The 20,168-nt window shown below is 35.7% G+C and overlaps 1 protein-coding gene across 9 annotated transcripts in view; it reads left to right on the top strand.

Annotated features, from left to right (window-relative positions):
- The window catches only part of LOC116597709 (sodium channel protein type 1 subunit alpha), a 140,334-nt gene extending 124,805 nt beyond the window's left edge, over positions 1-15,529 (top strand). For 8 of the 9 annotated variants that reach the window (XM_032355802.1, XM_032355801.1, XM_032355795.1 and 5 more), the window contains 6 exons: positions 3,244-3,525; positions 5,939-5,992; positions 7,533-7,670; positions 9,710-9,814; positions 11,577-11,847; positions 14,104-15,529. In XM_032355802.1, the coding sequence (XP_032211693.1) occupies positions 3,244-3,525; positions 5,939-5,992; positions 7,533-7,670; positions 9,710-9,814; positions 11,577-11,847; positions 14,104-15,281 (2,028 nt within the window). In that variant the 3' untranslated portion in view covers positions 15,282-15,529. The remainder of the gene's footprint in view (positions 1-3,243; positions 3,526-5,938; positions 5,993-7,532; positions 7,671-9,709; positions 9,815-11,576; positions 11,848-14,103) is intronic. The other variant, XM_032355804.1, reaches the window with a different exon arrangement.
- Positions 15,530-20,168: the final 4,639 nt, after the last annotated feature.

The raw sequence follows: 20,168 nt of genomic DNA, 5'->3' as shown, positions 1-20,168 counted from the left end.
CAGATAATGAATCAGATATGGGAAGAGTTTTTATAAGAATGGATTGTGGTAGAATAGAGAAATTCAATTGATGATGTTTTGCAAAACATTTGTGAGAAGAAGCAACCTCTAGTATTAATTTATTAAGATGGATTCTTCCTTAGACATCTTCTTCTCTGCATCCTGAAACCTCAGTCTGTTCTTTCCAATTTATTCAGGCCATTTCTTCCCAGTGCCTTTACCTCATGGGAACCAATTATTGCCATTCCCTAGAACCTGAAAAGAATTAATACACCTCCCTCTGTGCTAAACCAAGAAATGGCTTGGGACTCTTGGGAAGAGACAATTCCTTTCTCTGAACTCTGTTGCTCCATTTAAGAAATTGTAAATATGATGGACATTTGTATAGTAAATTTCCCAATACTATGCCAAATGTTTTCCAACATTTAGTTCTTTTACCTTCATAAAAATAAACTTTTTCTCTAGACCAAATGTGTGCCAACATTGCAAATCATTTCCTGAAAGACACTGCTTCAGAATACTGACTTGCATTATGAATTACAGAGAGTTCATTTTAACACAAAACTAATCCCCAAAGCAAACTGCTCAGACTTATTGGCTAACCCCCAATTTTTTTGTTGTGCCGGGCTCTTTATTCTCATCTCATATCCAAAGTAACATTAAAAATTATGTTTTCGTCAATAAATGCTTACTTAGTTAATCTTTACTCCACTCATTCATTCAACCATTTTTCCCCTAAATTCAAAGTACTCTGTTACATTCCCGTATTTGAAGCATTCAAGACCTTGGAGAATTCACAAATATATTTTTGCATCTTAAGTTAAAAGAAGAAAAATCCTCTTGTCTGTCAAGATTACAGGAATGCAATTAACTCTAATGCAGAGCAATGTGGGAACCAGATAAATGGGAGCAACTCTAAGGAGAATGAGTGAGGTAGAATGGAAAGAGCAAACACTAGATGCTACTTCTAGTCTACTCTCTGAATTTAATCTATCTTAGCCTCATTTTTCTCATTGCCAACAGAGAACACCATACTAAATTATCTCTATGGTCCTGGCCAGCAATGGAATTCTGATTCTTAAATTCAAAAGAGGAACGCTCATCTTTATTTTGGAGGCTAACGTGGAGGGTGAAGTGAGGCTCCATGAAAGAAGTGCCACGTGAACTAGACCTTGTAGAAGAAAGAATGTTCCAGAAAGGGGGACACTGGGCAAGGGATTTCAAAGGCATCTCAGTTGTCTGGTAATTGGATCAGTTGGGTTGGCATGAGGGTAGGTGGCTAGAGAAGTTTAAGCTAGAAATGTAGATGGGTGGGGTGGTTTGAATACCAATGTAAGGAAAATATTTGATGATCAGTGGGGATCCACTAAATAATTTTAAAGTGAGACTTAGGGATAATTAATTCATATCAGGTAGATGAAAGGAAGGAGAAAGAGGACTCTGACAACAGTGCCAGTATGAAATATCAGAGGCCAGTGCTAGGATGAACGGTAAAAATGGGAAAGAAGTGCCAGAGGTGAGAAAGGGCTTGAAGAAAGAAGTGTGGAACCTACAGGTTGACATGTAAAGAACTTCAGGAAATAAGTATAAGACACCAGTATGCTGCCCAGTCTCTAAAAAGGCTGTTGTAGGTACAAATGTGCATTCTAACATGTACTCTGTGTATACACAATAAAAATAAGGTGTTTTTTTTTTAATCTGGGTGGTAGACAAAATATTCAGAAAGTGAAGGAAATAACTAACTTGATTTCAGCTATCAAATTTTGAATCCAAGAGAAATCTCAGTGTATCCACACATTTAAAATGTATAAAGTAAGGATTTACTTGATCAACTGTATTTTTGCACACAGGCAGATGAGATAAGGTAAGGTGCCATGTTTCAGTTCAGTAAGCTGCGTAGGCTATATGACCTGGATCTTTCTGGATGACTCCACCATCCTATATGTTATGCTTGTTTCCTTACCTTTGCCAACAGTGGTTTTACACTTTCCTTTGGCCCACTTAGCACACTTAGCACCCCATAAGGCCTAGTGTTCTTTGCAAACTTGCAATACAGCTCAGAAGCGTAAGGAGTTGGCTCATGTATTTGTTTTTTTGGACAGGCGATCAAAAATCTTTGCTCTAAAAATACACTGGCATCAAAAGGCAGATCAACCATATTTTGATTCTTATTGTGTATGTTGGATCAGTTTGACAAGAATAATAGAAGTACGCAGGTAGAAGTAACTTAGTTATCTGTGTGCAAGTCTGAGGCATCCTCTACGCTTATGAGCATCTTAGGTCCTGTTTTTATCTTCTCTCTTAGCTACTCATAAATGCAGCTCCAATGGGTACCGTCGAGGAGGGAGGACAGCCATTCCTACAGTGTTGCCAAATATGAAACTCAGATCTTTAATCTGGGATCCAAAAATTAAGAGGGAAAAAAAAATGTTCCTATAGAAAAAAGAATAGATAATTATTTAGCACAGAATTTGATATTAATCACATCAGATTTGGGATCTATGTGTGGCATCCCTCCTTTTCTTACTTTCCTAGGAATCTGATTTCTATTATGTTTCATTTAAAATAAGTTTATTGAATTAAACTCAGTAAATGAAACAACTGACATGACTGGAGCTTGAAATAAACGATGTGATGATCTAATGAAATACATAATGCTAAATTGTCTTGCTTTTTATGCAAAAAATATTATTAGTCTTAGCAATGCATGAATAATTAAGGACAAAACTATAGTAGGCATTTAATACTATTTTTATATTTATACATCTGAATTTTAAATTTATTGAAGTATATTGGTCAAACCAAATTGTGTCCAAATATTTTAGTTTCATTATTTAATATATTGTCTTTTTAAAAATTAATCTTCTGTATTAGGATTTCCTACTTCTCTTTTTTTCTAATAAACAACAAATATTATAATTTCATCTGGCAGCAAATTCCTCTGATTTTGCCTTTCCTTTAACCTTTTGGTACTTCCCCTTCTCTTTCTTTAAACTTTTTTTCTTCTTTCTTTGTTATATTGTCTATATTGGTTTCCCTAAATGTATTAAGAACAAATGGATTTCATTTTAAGATTTTTTTTTGCTTTGCTTTTAAGTCCTAGAATAGTCTTGATTAAAAAAAAAGAAAGAAAGAAAGAAAGAAAGAAAAAGAGAAAGAAATACCAAAGATTACTAGGGGAATGTCTTTTCCTTTTTAACAAGTAAGAATTCTGACTTTTCTTTTTTTCCATTTGTGTATTAGGTGGTTGTGAATGCCCTTTTAGGAGCAATTCCATCCATCATGAATGTGCTTCTGGTTTGTCTTATATTCTGGCTAATTTTCAGCATCATGGGCGTAAATTTGTTTGCTGGCAAATTCTACCACTGTATTAACACCACAACTGGTGACATGTTTGACATCAACGAAGTGAATAATCATTCTGATTGCCTAAAACTAATAGAAAGAAATGAGACTGCCCGATGGAAAAATGTGAAAGTAAACTTTGATAATGTAGGATTTGGGTATCTCTCTTTGCTTCAAGTTGTAAGTGAACACTCTTTTCTCTGAAATTTGTTTATTGTTTGGAATAATAACAAAGTAATGACATACATCTAAGTTACTAAGAAGAGTGTAGTTATTACGAAGGAGGTTTATAGCATACTTTATTTCTAATTCTGATTTAGGAGTACAAGCGTATGAGCCCAGATGGGTGGCAGCTTGGGTCCATGTGAATGCAGTGCAGCATAGTTGACAGTGACCAGCTATTTGACTTCTTCCGAAAGGTTTTGTTTTCTCCCTGCCCATATTGTTCTCTCTTCCCATATAAACAAATTGATTATTTGTTAAGAATGCTATTATTTTCCCCATTGCAACTGGAGAGCTTTTGTTGCTGATAGATCACCCTCCCCAAACATACACCCTTAACACAACTATTGGATCGTAACTAACTTGTGCCAATTACCTGCTACTGAGTTGTGTGATTTGGATTGAAAACCGGGGAATGAATGATATGTAGGTTTTAGGGTTACATCCTCGTAGTGAAATAGAAATAACACAGGGTAGTGCCTGAACCCAGGTAGTGCCTGAACCCACAAGCAGCTGTGGTCTCACTTCAAATGACCTTTCAGTGCAACTACTTAAGTCTATTTTATCCAAATATCATGCTTTTTCCTACTGGGTTTCTAAGCCTGATTTATGAAAGAGAAAAATAGTTCACAGTTTAAAAAACTGCAAAAGGTGGTGGCCCTTTAAGGATTTGCATTTGATGCTGCTTTTGGCAGGATCTGCATCACAGCAAAGCAGGGGCTAAAAACAGAATCCAGACTGAAGAACGCCGAAAGATCTTGCTCTATTTTGGCCACTGAAAACTCAGCTTAAATTTAAAAAAAAGGGGGGGGGGCTATAAAAGTTCTTTCCTTATGTTTCCACAGAAGCTTTAGGGCAGAAATCCATTTCTACTCCCCAGGATTATGTTTTCAATTGCTCAACCAGGAGACTAACAAGCCAACAAAACTGCATTGGTCAAAACCCTCTTGCATCTCTTTCAGAGGTGTCTGTATTCTGATGCCTTTGCAAGTTCTTCCCATCTTCTTGTTGGAATTCCTATTTCTCTTCTCCATGTTTCTCGCTTACTCTGAATATTTACGCAATTAACATAGGGATTTTAAAAAATCTGGCAAGTATGAATTCTTATCGTGGACCCACGATGACATTTTCTTGAGAGTTTATTCTAACCCTTAATTAATAACCACACTTGTAAAAATCACTAAAGTGTACCACTTCCTCTATAAAATTGAGAAAGGAAAAAAAATTGTCAAGCAATTCCTTAAAATGTTAAATAATTCTGAAAATGTAGGGTAAAGCTCTTATAGGAAGCCATTAAATAAATCCCACCACTCTAAAGTACTACTTTATAGTTGCCTTTATGCAGAATCACCTCTGTTGGTTGAAATGGTTCCTCGAATCACTTTTTCTGTTCCCGTACCTAGTGTGTAATGGTCTTGTTCTATCACTGACCTCAGCCATCGACACCCAACATTTTCCTCTCTGACACACAAACAGCTTCTGTTTTCTAGCTAAGAATCGTTAGTTTTTCTTTCCTGCCATCACACCCACCCTTCCTTGGCTTTCTTGCCATGACATCCTGCACTTCACGAGTGTTAGTGTGATGAAAACAAAGATGTGTTAGGATACAGTTACTGAAAGCTTTGCTAGACTTGCTCACTAGCTAAGAACAATCCTTTCAGACTTCTAGGGTTTAAAGTGTATGTCCTATGACAAATAACAAATTACAATACTTTAATAGATGTGGGATGTCTCTTGAATCTGGAATACCCAGTATCTACTGTATTATTTTCCACTTTTGCCCATATTAACTCACTTTCATCAGAAACTACAGAGAAAAAAAATAGAATAAAAGACTATTTCTGGATGCTATCCTTCAAAATTCTTAAAAGAATAGTTGCAATTATGACTTTATATAATCCTATATGATCCTCAGACTGTTATGATCAAGAGGAATGTTAAACCTTCAGCCACTGTCATCACCAGACAGATGGGCTTCAGTAGATGACTGGTGATCTAAATTGTAATTGATTGCCTGCTACACATATTGTCAAGTGTGTTGGCATTTGTGAAGCTCCCTAAAAGTATTCCACCAAATTTCGATAGCACTTCAAATTTGCATTATTCTATTAACTCTAAGGACTTGAGAAGTATTTGTGACTTAGTTATCAAGCAGGAGGATGTATCAGATAATCATTTTGTTTATTATGAGTTTTAGAAATGAAAAGTCTTACTAAGATATGGTATTGGTCCAAAATCCATGTAAAATTTGTTTTGAAATGCCTTTCAAAAGTGTTCCTTTTTAAAAAAAAAAAAATAGATGAGTAAGCATATTTATTAAACATCAGGTCTGAATTATTCCAAAGTAAAGCATGCATGTCCTTTTTATTAGGCCACATTTAAGGGATGGATGGATATAATGTATGCAGCAGTTGATTCCAGAAATGTAAGTATTCCTTATATAATGCCTTCTTATAATATGTTTAGGTACTAAAATTAATTCAGCAGAGCATAGCAGCCAAATGGAATGATTCTATGATGACTATTTTTAAAAAGGGAAAAATATGACTCAAATTATTATTCAAGTATAGGAGTGTTTATCAGAATGATCTTACTAAAATAAATCAAAACAAATTTTGAAAAAGTAACACATTCATATATTTAATAACTGATGAATATCCTTCTGTTGAATATTTTTCTATTTTGCTTTCTTTTTACCTACTAATTAAATAATCAGGAATTGTTTTGGTGTGGAGGAGCAAATGTGAAAAAAATATATGATTGCTGTCAGTAGTTGAAATGTATAGTTACTCTCCATAAATAGACAGTGTGGGAAGTTAAGGATGTTGTCCAGGCATCCTTAGATTTCTATAATAATCCCTTTCAAATTCATTCTTTTACATGATTTTAACATCCATAAATATACTGGAGCTTTTACCAATGATGTTATCACTTCATGATCAACATTTCCCTTAAGTTTGGTATCACCAAAGGAAAGACCTATTTTATTTGGTTTCTCCTGTAATAGCCTCTTCCAGGCTTCAAGAAGAGAACAGAAATCCCTGCTTATTCCAACTGTGCTCTTCAACACCACGTAAAAATGTAGTATGTTTTATTATTCTTCATCATTCTGTTCTGAAATCCAATCTGTTTAGTCTATTATTATGAAAAATAACTTCTGCCTCTGTAATCTTTAAACTGACCCGATAGAGCTCACTTAGCTTTTTTGATGTACACTTGCCATAAGTGGATTTAGTTTTATTTTGAGTACTTTCCTGATATCCTCCTGAGTTGTGTTTTTTCTTTGTTACTCCAATTTTGTTTTGTGCGTGAAGGTAACAGTTGGTTTTAACTGTTACCTTCAGAAGGACATGAATTTTCAGGGAACTATCTGGGGTGACTAATTTAACCTCTACTATGTGATATATGGTAGCGGATATATATGATAACTTACTGTAAGTACAATCCAAAGACTAAATTATCAATTGAGTATTTGTAAGATGGATGTCAAGGTGTTTGCTCAATCTAAAAAATTCAATGTCTATTGTAATGTTAAAGGTATGATGCTGAACATCTAAGTGAGTAACTCAATTCTTGTTTGCCAGATAAATTCATGCGTACACAAATGTTTGTGTCTAACATAGTCTACACATATTTTCTGGAATAAATTTTTTCATCAATAATTTTTAAATTATGGAAATTCTGTACTTTAAAAAATTTACCAAATTTAGCACTCTACTCTCCAAGTGCAAGATACTAGTTCTACTTATAGTTGTAAAAATAGATTATAAAGTGTTACAATAACTATATTTGTTTACATGAAAACATCTCTAAAGGCTAATTGTAGAATAGCTGATTCAGAGTGAAAAAGAAAATTACTTCTAAGTATTACTAGACATTTTCTTTTCTATTCTCATGAAAAAGCAACAGTGACTTCCACCAACAAAATGTATTGTGATATTTTACAAACTCTTCTCCTTTGGTAGGTGGAACTCCAGCCTAAGTATGAGGAAAGTCTATACATGTATCTTTACTTTGTTATTTTCATCATCTTTGGGTCCTTCTTCACCTTGAACCTGTTTATTGGTGTCATTATAGATAATTTCAACCAGCAAAAAAAGAAGATAAGTATTTCTAATATTTTCTCTCCCACTAAGATAGTAGAAGTATTTGTTTTCTCCATTAAATGAGTACTTTGATTCAGAAGCCAAGTGAGCATATGTGTTAAGAGTTATTTTGCATCCTTTCCTTCGGCCACTCACTACCCCCCTCTTTCAGGGTATAGAAAGTCAAGAACAACAGTGCTCCATATTCCTGTATTAAATAACTTCACAAAACCTCTCTCTTTCTTCTTCTTCTTCTTCTTCTTTTTTTTTTTTTTAAATCCAGGGGCCACATTTCCAACCCTTTGGGAAAGAATAATTAGGGGGGAAAAAAAAAAACTGGAAATGAACCCAAGCACAAGTCTCTTTTCCAAGGTCAACTTGTTGTTTCATCCCTGTAATTTGTCTCCTAAAAATATACTTTCTAGTCAAAACCCTTAGAATGCTCACAAATAAATTCAGTATAAGACGTAATCTTCTCCAAGTTTTCCTTTTCCTTCATGTATGATTTCTACCTCCTTCTCCCTGGTATTTCATTATAAACTATTAGTTCCAGGTTGAACTGAACAGCTCTTTATTTTATCATTATCATTTATAAAGCCCATTTTATCATCCTAATTATATATGCACATTAGAGAAAATATGAAAGGTAAAGAAATATCATTATTTGGGGGTAACCACTCTTCACATTTTATGCTTTTCTGTTCATGCTTTTTCCATATATGTTCTTAGTAGGAAAATTATTTTATCTATAATTATTAATTGTTGGGACACATGAGTCGTCTGTTGGTCAGGCCTCTGACACTTGATTTCAGCTCAGTTCCTGATCTCAGGGTCATATGTTCAAGCCCAGCACGGGGCTCGGTGTTGGGCTCAGTGTTGGGCTGAAGCTAGGTGTGGAGCTTACTTAAAAAAAAGAAATGTTGCATATATATATATTCTCTTTTTGACTTAACATAAATAAATTTCCATTCTGTTAAGTCTTCGTATACACATTATCATAATTTACTTAGCCATTTCCCAACAAATTGATGATTTATGTTTTCTAATCTTCAGTGATTTAAAAAGTGCCTTGTCAAAAGTCTTTGTGCAAAAAAAATGAGTATTTAATTATTTTTTGGCCTAATTTCTAAAGTATTTTGTTTCTCCCATATAATGTGCCTGATCATACTCATAATCATACTTACAATACTATCCATACAGATGTGCCCAGGTCAGTGCTGCTTCACGGGCATCCAACAGCAATACTTCATATTTGATAAATGAAAATTGTTTTGAATTAATATGTCTTTTATTACTAGTCAGTTTAAACATGTTTTTGAATGCTTTTGCCACCTGTATTTCTTCCTTTGCTTACTATTCCTTCATCCTATTTATTCAGTATATTTTCTTCTTATGTGTTCTTCTGTTGTATGAGATGCTTATAGAACATTCCTGTCCCCAACCCCTTTTACTGTTATTAATATTCTATGGTCAATGTCAGGTTTTTATTCCACTTATTAGCCCAAATTGCAATCCTCTGTGCCTCCTGGTCTATCACATCCTTGTCATGCTAATGATCTCTGAGGTATCCCCAACTCTTCTACCAATTTACCCCATTTCCTTTTTATCCATTTGTTCCAATTCTTGGCAGAGTGAAAGTGGCATTTTATGAGTAACATTAACCCATCTTGCAATATACATACTATAGTGCATTGCTACACAGGAATAAGAAAATCACTATCTTTAACTTATGAAAAGCAGCATGTATAGTATTAGGAATTGAGTATTTCGTGCTTCAGTGAATCAAGTTTTCCACTCACTGAGTATATGGCCTCAGTTTCTGGGTTTTTTTCTGCCATAAAATAATAATGAAAATAATAAAGTCAATATTGGATAATTAGAGAATTAAATAATATTGTAGTGCCTAAAAAATCCATTTCTTATTTTTCAAATTCAAAATTCTAGGCATAAGTATTGTATCCATTTCCTTTTTTGACTGTCCCTTTCCTGTTTTAACATTGAAAAATTATGTGCAAAGGGACACAGTTTTAACCAGTTTTTATTTTTCTTTTCTATACTTTGGAGGTCAAGACATCTTTATGACAGAAGAACAGAAGAAATACTATAATGCAATGAAAAAATTAGGATCGAAAAAGCCACAAAAGCCTATACCTCGACCAGGAGTAAGAAATATCAAATGATATGGGAAAAAATAAACAAAAACAAAAAATTGCATGGGTTTAGCAACTAGCATTTCCAGCAGAAAAGATTACAGCTTCATTAATTCATGCCTTTTATGGTAATGGTAAAAAATTTTTAATAAGAGAGAGACCACCAAAAAAAAGAAGAAACAAAATGCACCCTATTTTGAGGGGATTTACAACTAGAATCCAAACTAAATGGTGAAGACCCATTTTGTGATATGCACAAAAAAAGTTGGTCATATAACTCAAGAGTATTTGCCAAGTAATCTTAAAGAGAGGAATAAACCTTGGATGAGGTTAAAATACATGCAATTTTCTGCTAGTTTAACAAACAAAGTGTTGAGTGAAATAATATTTTACTTCCATTTTATTTTCCATTAGAGGTATGGAAATACCTCCATTATTTCTATTACCTCTATTAGTGGAGAATAAGTGAAGAGCGGAGAACAAAAGAATTCTAGTATCTACTGTTTGTATATATGGCTGTAAAGTTAGAAGTTACTAATGTCTTCAGAAGTCAGGGTCAATAAATACAATTCATGATGATAAATAACAATTCTCATGTTTTCATGATAAAACCACCAAACAACTCCTGTGAAATGGAGAAGGCTTATCCCACACTGTATTGATTTTTGCAATGATGATCTAAGGAGTTAAAATAATTCCTGGGGGATATTAGGGAACAAAATGCTAGTGACATTCACAGCATGCTAGCCTATAGTTGTCTTCTTAAAAATGATGAGAAACACACATTGTTTTCTGGTAAGACATAACACTGGCAGAGAAATGGGTCAACCTCCGTAGGAAAAATGTAAGATAGAAGATATCTTCAGGGTGCCTGGTTGGCTCAGTGGGTTAAAGCCTCTGCCTTCAGATCAGGTCATGATCCCAGGGTCCTGGGATTGAACCCCGCATCGGGCTCTCTGATCAGCGGGGAGCCTGCTTCCCCCTCTCTCTCTGCCTGCGACTCTGCCTACTTGTGATCTCTGTCTGTCAAATAAATAAGTAAAATTTAAAAAAAAGAAGAAGAAGAAGAAGATATCCTCAGAGTCCCCAAGTGGCCTTGGAAAATGAGCCAGACAATGGCCAGCAGGGACTAAAAGTGGCAGAAATGGGGAACAGAATCACAGATTGTTGACAGAGACATTAAATTTTGACATCAAAGCGGAAGGAATGTCATTCTCGTCTGATTATTCCTGTGTAGGCTCAGCATTTTGTGTCAAGCAGCAAGGACTGTTTGGTGAAAGAACACCAATATTGCCATACACAGGCTTAAAATGCATATGTTATAGATGTGTTCTTGAAATTCCAAGCTCCCCTTAATAATTATTTGAGAATAAGACAAATGGAATGTTAATAGATACTGTGTTTTGAAGTAGCTGCATGGACTGACTGATCATAGGATATTCTGGTAAAACACAATTAAGCAGGTTTCTTAACTTTGCATAGTCTTAATATATTAATCTGCATTTTGTGCCTCTGAATGAAGTGTGTAGTATGCAGTATTTCTTATCAGAAATCCTCTTTTGACAGGGATTGTTATTCTGTGTAATACATATTGGTAAATAGAAATTTCAATAGCTTTTAAAAATTAATGTTCAAGCCATCTTTTGTGAAATTCAGGGTCAGTGGTTACTATGTATGATATTAGAAAGTTAATCAATGCAGAAAGTGCTTACGCAGATGCTAATATGTACAGGTAAACTCCTCTGTTGCTAAAAGCATTTCTGTTTCCCTACAGAACAAATTTCAAGGAATGGTCTTTGACTTTGTAACCAGACAAGTTTTTGACATTAGCATCATGATTCTTATCTGTCTCAACATGGTCACCATGATGGTAGAAACAGATGACCAGAGTGATTATGTGACTAACATTTTGTCACGCATCAACCTGGTGTTCATTGTGCTGTTCACTGGAGAGTGTGTACTGAAGCTCATCTCCCTCCGCCATTATTATTTTACCATAGGCTGGAATATTTTTGATTTTGTGGTTGTTATTCTCTCCATTGTAGGTAAGAAGTATTTTAAAAATCTCTTAAGTTCAGTTTAAGGAAAGTAAAAGTTGGGGGCACCTGGGTGGCTCAGTGGTGATCTGCTTTCAGCTCAGATCATGATCCCAGGGTCCTGGGATCGAGCCCCACATTGGGCTCTCTGCCCAGCAGGGAGCCTGCTTCCCCCTCTCTCTCTCTCTCTCTGCCTGCCTCTCTGCCTACTTGTGATCTCTGTCAAATAAATAAATAAAATCTTAAAAAAAAAAAACTTTAAAAAAAAAAAGAAAAGTAAAAGTTGGAACAGTCAAGTTTAAATTAGAGGTCATGCCACTACTCAGAAATAACTCCTCTGAAATTTTTTATGTATTTCATCCAGGGGTGTTTATTTTTCTTACAAAATGAGGCTCTTACTGTATGTGTAGAATTGTATCCTAGCCTACCTATTTTAGGCTATAGTGAATCTAGTGGTACATTCCCATTCATTTGAATAGGGAATGATCTATTAACTAAGATAGAAATGTGTGTGACATGTCAACTTTAAGTAATTTGTATAACATCTAAATGCCTCTATTGAGAAGAGAACTAGACATTTAGTCTGGTACTCAGGAGGGATACTACTTCAGATATACAGACATAGAGCCATCAGGATGTAGATAGGAGTGGAAGCTGGTGGCAAGATAAAGGTATAGAGTGAAAAGAAAATAAAGATAAGAACAAAATGTTAGCAAATACAGTTGGTAGTTTCTTTAAGGGTATCAGATAGAGATTCTCTAGATAACCTTGAAATGGGGCTATCATAATGATGCACAAGGGGAGGTGGGTTGATATGGGACATCATTTTATTATGCTTTTTATTATTACTTCAAAGTCTGGAATGTACAGCACATCACATGAGCAATAGCTCATCTCATTAAAAGGAAGTGATGAAGTCTATTTGTGGGCCTGAAGTATTCATTCTTCCCTAAACCAGATAATATGATTGGGTCAACATTTTACCATTCAATATGGGGCACCTCTGTTGGGTAGATTTTCATGCCATTACCCCCTCTGAAGAAGTTGGTCTTATATCTAACCCATATGTTGCAGGTAGCCTTTGATTTCCACAACAATCTCTGGTATAATCAGTTGTGGGAAATGTACTAAGGTTGTATTCACCTCTCTTCTCTCTCTCAATCTATCTTCCTCTTTCTCTTCCTCTCTCACACACCCACATGTACTTAGACTAACTTACTCTTTATAGAATGCGAATCATTATTTCATTATTTAAAGGGCAATTGGAGAAAAAGGCTTAAAAGAAGCAGGCTGAGAGACCAACATTAGACACTGGAGACCAGTAAGAGCTTCAGTTTGGATCCTTCTAAAATTTATACCAGAATATATATATGTATTTATAATATTATAGTGGAATCTTAGGCAAGTACCAAGTTCATGGAGAGATGAAAATAGCATTAAAAATTATAGATACCTTTAGATGGATAAGGACTCCATAGGCAATTTCAGAAAAAAAAACTGTAAATTGTATTCCTATAAATGTGTGCTTATATCCTTGGGCACTGCTGTTCAGACAGACTTCATAATTTTGAACTTATTTTTTTAGATTTATTCTTGGGATTTTTGTATAAGCTAAAGGTAGTCTTTAGACATCCCTCAAAGACAAGAGGTATTGTAAAATTGTTATTGAATATTGTCTGAACTTGGAGTGCCATAACAAATTACTACAGACTGGGTGGCTTAAACAATAGAATGTTATTTTCTCAGTTCTAGGAACTAGAAGTCTAAGATCAAGCTGCCAGCATCGTGTGTTTCTGGTGTGACCTCTCTTCCTGACTGGTAGATGGCTACCTTCTCACTATGTCCTCATATGGCAGGGAGAGAGAGAGAAAGTTCTCCAGTGTTTCTTCTCAAAAGGGAACCAGTCCAACCATGAAAGCCCCACCCTCATGACTTCATCTAAACCTAATTTTCTCCTCAAAACCCTATATCCAAATACCAGGGAGAGTTAGGGCTTGAACATATGAATTGGAGGTAGGGGGAGTCAGTGAGGAAAAAAGGACACAGTCTGGTCTACATCAAGTTGAGTTTAATACTGAATGTTGAAATTAAGGTTTATTTATAGTATTATTATAGACAGTTACATATATTATATGTATGTCAAATTTAAGATTATGTAACTGAATTTCAAGCTCTTAACTTTATGTTGGAGACTTAACAGAACTATAATTATTATTTTAATGAATAACTTCTTCAATGGTTGCTATTCTCATTTTTTATCCACAGGCATGTTTCTGGCTGAACTGATAGAAAAATACTTTGTGTCCCCTACCCTGTTCCGAGTGATCCGGCTCGCCAGGATTGGTCGAATCTTGCGTCTGATCAAAGGGGCCAAGGGGATCCGCACGTTGCTCTTTGCTCTGATGATGTCCCTTCCTGCCTTGTTTAACATCGGCCTCCTGCTCTTCCTGGTCATGTTCATCTACGCCATCTTTGGAATGTCCAACTTTGCCTATGTTAAGAGGGAAGTTGGAATTGATGACATGTTCAACTTTGAGACCTTTGGCAACAGCATGATCTGCCTGTTCCAAATTACCACCTCCGCTGGCTGGGACGGATTGCTGGCACCTATTCTCAACAGTAAACCACCAGATTGCGATCCTAATAAAGTAAACCCTGGAAGCTCAGTTAAGGGAGACTGTGGGAACCCCTCAGTGGGGATTTTCTTTTTTGTGAGTTACATCATCATATCATTTCTGGTTGTGGTGAACATGTACATCGCTGTCATCCTGGAGAACTTCAGTGTTGCTACAGAAGAAAGTGCAGAGCCTCTGAGTGAGGATGACTTCGAGATGTTCTATGAGGTTTGGGAGAAGTTTGATCCTGATGCCACCCAGTTCATGGAATTTGAAAAACTATCTCAGTTTGCAGCCGCTCTCGAACCTCCTCTTAATCTGCCACAACCGAACAAACTCCAGCTCATTGCCATGGATTTGCCCATGGTCAGTGGTGACCGAATCCATTGTCTTGACATCTTATTTGCTTTTACAAAGCGGGTTCTGGGAGAGAGTGGAGAGATGGATGCTCTCCGAATACAGATGGAAGAGCGCTTTATGGCTTCCAACCCATCAAAGGTCTCTTATCAGCCAATAACTACGACTTTAAAACGAAAACAAGAGGAGGTGTCTGCCGTTATTATTCAGCGTGCTTACAGGCGCCACCTCTTAAAGCGAACTGTAAAACAAGCTTCATTTACATATAATAAAAATAAAATCAAAGGTGGGGCTAATCTTCTTGTGAAAGAAGACATGCTCATTGACAGAATAAATGAAAACTCAATTACGGAGAAAACTGACCTGACCATGTCCACAGCAGCTTGTCCACCTTCTTATGATCGGGTAACAAAGCCAATCGTGGAAAAACACGAGCAAGAAGGCAAAGATGAAAAAGCCAAAGGGAAATAAATGGAAACAAATAAGAATAATTGGGTGGCAAATTGTTTACAGCCTGTGAACGTGATGTATTTTTGTCAACAGGACTCCTTGAGGAGGTCAATGCCAAACTGACTGTTTTTACACAAATCTACTCAAGGTCAGTGCCTACACTAAGACAGTGACCCCTTGTCAGAAAACTGTGACTCTGTGTAAAGGGGAGACGACCTCGACAGGAGGTTACTGTTCTCACTACCAGCTGACACTGCTGAAGACAGAGACAAAATGGCTACTCAGACTGTAGGGACCAGTTCAAAGGGGTGCACACCTATAATTTGGGGGTTGTTTAACACGAAACACTTTAGTGTAGTAATAGTATCCACTCTTTGCATTTCAACTGCCACGTTTGTCACATTTTTACAAAATCTGTTAGGGGATTCATCTTTTTTTTAATCCATACGTTGTTTATTATATGTGACTATTTTTGTAAATGGGGTTTCTGTTGTGAAATAGACAAAGGGCCTCTTCAACAGGTATGCCACTGGGGGTTAGCGCAATCACACGGCCTCCCATCTGCACAAAGGCGTGGTTTGCATGAGGGCATGCTGCACTTAGAGACCATGCATGAAAAAAAAGTCACAAGGAAAACAATGAGTTCTTAAATTCCATCCATGTTTCTGGGAGGGGTAATTGGGTGATAATTGGAGGTGCTTTGCTGATCTTGTTTTGTCAAATCCAGCCCCCAGACCAAGTAGATCATTATTGGGGGGTAGGCCATTAAATCTTAGCAGGTGCAAACTTCCTTCAACTGTCTGGAGTCATAAATGTTGTGTTTCTGTTTATTGTATTTAAAAAACAAAACAAAACAAAACAAAAAACAATAACAACTGAGAAATGAGCATTGCTCCTCCCCTGAAGACTGAAATGACCAAAAGAACCCTTTATAAATTTCTGCTTAATCCTGCACTTTGGTTAGCCATCTTCAGCTCAGCAAGGTTGACAACTGTATATGTTAATGAAATGCTATTTATTACGTAAATAGTCATTTTACCCTGTGGTGCACGTTTGGGCAAACAAATAATGACCTAAGCACAGTATTTATTGCATCAAATATGTACCACAAGAAATGTAGAGTGCAAGCTTTACACAGGTAATATAATGTATTCTGTACCATTATAGATAGACTGGATGCTATCAGTGCATGTTTCTATTACCATGCTGCTGTATCTGCTTTCTCCCACTGCTCAGAATCTCATTTATGAGAAACCATATGTCAGTGGTAAAGACAAGGAAATTGTTCAGCAGATCTCATTTCTTTAAGTCATTAAGCAATAGTTTGTAGCACTTTAATAGCTTTTTGGTTATTTTTAAATTTTAAGTGAATAACATATGGTGTATAGCCAGACTGTACAGACATGTTTAAAAAAACAACAACAAACACTGCTTAACCTGTTAAAAAATGTGTTTAGAATTTTATAAGCAAATATAAATACTGTACAAAGTCATTTTATTTTATTTTACAGCATTATGTATGTAAATATGAAGAGGAAATTATCTTCGGGTTGATATCACAGTCACTTTTCTTACTTTCTGTCCATAATACTTTTTCATGGAAGACATTTGCTAAATAAGAAAAGAAAACAAGACTGGGTAGTTGTAGATTTCTGCTTTTTTATTACATTTGCTAATTCTAGCTTATTTCACAATTTTAAGGGGCAAAATAGGTTCACGAGTCACATCCAAATTATGCTCTGCAATTGGAAAAGGGTATAAAATTTTATTTACATTTTTGGTAGTGCCTGCGCAAGCTAATTGAAGGTAATGCTTATTTTTCATTTTTGTCCTTTTCTTTCTAACTTTTGTTTATGTTTTCATTTCTTTGGAGTCATGCTGCTCTAGATTGCTCTAAATATAATGCGAGTTCTGCAATTTTTTTCCCACAAGAACAGAGAATAGTAAACTTAAATAGACAATTACATCAGGACATTTTGTGTTTCTTACAGAAGCAAACCATAGGCTCCTCTTTTTCTTAAAATTACTTAGATAAACTGTATTCGTGAACTGCATGCTGGAAAATGCTACTATTACCCTAAATGATGCTAACCAACACTAAAAATGTGCGAAACTAATAAAGATTACATTTTTTATTTTATTGTTTGCCCAGTTACTTTTTGTTAAAAGAATTTTATGAGAAGATGAAGCTATCTTATTCTACAAGTTGGGGGAGAAAGGAAAGTACACACACAAACGGGTCTACCTGAGCTGATCGTAAGAAAACCTGACATAGAAATGGGACCAGGAGGAATGACCTTCCAGGGGCTACAAGAAGTAGGGTGTGAGCTCTGCTAGAAGGAACTGATACCAGAGCATAAACTGGTGGCTTTAGGTGGAAAAATAGTATGGGAGCCAGAGCAATGGTGGATGGCCCTTTGAGGTTCAAAACAAAGCCCTTAAATCTATATTTACAAAGTTAGAAGTTACCTTGTGGGTATTTGTTTGCTTCTCTAGAACCATGCTCCATGCTTCTGCATCCTGCTCAGTGGGAGGGTGATTTTGTGTATTGCATCACTGAGCTCCATTACCCTCTGGCTCCCAACTGGGAAGCACCAGCAAAGAAAGCACCAGTGGGAGAGAGTGAACTTGGGTATTTATTCCTCAGATTCTTCTTTTTTGAGCTGCTCTCAGTTGGCAAGGGTACATTCAGCAACATGAAGTTATACTTTGGATCAGACAATCCCATTCTACCACCAAAAGCTACTTGGAAGTCTGGTCATCACTCCCCTACTCGTTCCTTTAGACCTGGGGCTGGACTTCCCTATTCCTGGTAGCATTCCACCCAATTTGCCAACATCCTTTCAAATGGCCCCTTCATGAAAACATTCTGTTTCATCTATCTCTTGTCCGGATGACACAGTAATTACATAACTTACAAAATGAGACCAAAGACAAACATTTCCTGTAGGTCAGCTTAGACACTCAATCTAACTGGCTATGGTAGATGAAGGAACAGGAATTGGGAGGAACTACAACAAAGTCAAGCAAAGAATTCCATTCTTGGAGATCATTTTATTTTGCCAGAAAGGTTGCCATAGTGGTCCCAACAGTAAGACTGACAGTCTATAAAAAACTTATCTAAATGTATAAGGAAAGGGAAGCCTTCACTTGTCATCAGGTAGTACAATCTCTATTATGAAGCTAGAAGGGGGGACACGGCCTTGATGGGGAAGGGAGCACTCATGCACAGTGCTTCTCCTATTCTTCTACACTTTCTGATTTATCTCTTCATAATAGCATGACAATTAATTCTGATTTATTAGTGGCTGAAAATAACTTCCTGTTTCCAACCAACACAAATAAGGATTATAGGAGAATCTCTATAGGGTTTTTTTTTTTTACAGTCCACATCCACACCACACTTACTGGTATTTTTTCCAAATATAAAAAGTACTGGTGAAACATAACCATAAATTACCGTATTCCTTTTGATTATTTTGCACAATATTTGTCATGCCAGAAAGTAATATAATGCTCAAGGAATAATGTATCACATCAGTGGAACAAAGACCCTATCTTAAAGGGGGTTCCCACTGTCCAAATCAGGGGAAATTTGAGAATCAAAATAAATAATAATAGTAGTGAATTATAACTTATTTAATAAAATAAGAATCCATAAGTATACACTGATATAAATAAATGGAAAAAAGCAAAATCTCTTTCTTACAGATGAAAGTCAACTAACAAGTATAGGAGAAATACTGGAGTTAGAAAATCACCATTTGGCAACTGTGATAATGACAACTGATTCATGCAAGAATAACGAACAGTAACTCATGAATGAAAGTTTGACGGGGAATTAGAAAATTACATTGTCTCAAAGTATCTCTTTTTCATTAATTAAAAATTTTTAAGAAGAGGTTACAGTGGAGAAACCCAGAAGATACTACTTTCAAGTATTTCATCAATTACAGGGCCAACTATACTGAAAAAGATACGTCCCTTCTTAGTATCCAGAAATAGCTTAGTGATAAGGAAAATCAAATTGAGGACATTCTGAAAAAATAATTGAATTGAGTTCTTCAAAATGTTAAGGTCATGAAAAACAAAGAAAGGTCAGGAACTGCCTGAGGTTGAAGAGCTATGAGAACTAAACACAATCTGTGATTCTGTATTGGATACTAGACTGGAAGAATAACATTGATTATGGATATTGTTGGGGAAACTAAGCTTGAATATGGACTGTTGTTAATTATTAGTATTATGAAAGTTGATTTTTCTCATTTTTTAAGTCTAATGCAGTTACTACACAACTATAAGTGATGTCCTTCTTCTTGGAAAATGCACACTAAAGTATTTGAGGGTGAATAGGATGATATCTGCAACTCACTCTCAAAATGTGTTCAAAGGAAAATGAATTATATGTGTATGTGTATATTTAATATATAGATAGATATAGAAATAGCTGTGGTATATCTTTGGGGAAAGGAGGAGTTTTTTGTTCCTGTTGAGTTATTGAAGTGTGTATGTATGTATGTTCACTCTATCATTTGTTTTTTGTGTCCTAGAATTGATTTTGACCCTCAAAATTAGAAATCCTACTTCTAATTACTTCAATGAACACTGTATTCTAACTACAATTTTTTTTTTCCTGGAAGTCGTCTTTCTGATGTCACTTAATTGAACACATTTCTTGCCCTTTATGATAATCCTTATATTTTCAAAAAAAAGAAGACTTTAAAAGAAATATATGACCTAATGGTTAAGACATCTGTATTTGAAACTAGACATACCTAAATCAGAGCTTTATGATCTAAACTCTGGTGATTTTATCCATATCATAAGAGAAAGTGGCCTATTGGCGATCTGAGCTGGGACCAAGGCATTGTAGGTATAAATTAATAGCCCAAACACAGTTCCACAGAC

The sequence above is a fragment of the Mustela erminea genome, chromosome 8 (genome assembly GCF_009829155.1).
Source record: "Mustela erminea isolate mMusErm1 chromosome 8, mMusErm1.Pri, whole genome shotgun sequence".
Lineage (NCBI taxonomy): Eukaryota > Metazoa > Chordata > Mammalia > Carnivora > Mustelidae > Mustela > Mustela erminea.
Note: the sequence above shows the minus strand (reverse complement) of the source record. Positions and strands in the feature narration are given on the sequence as shown.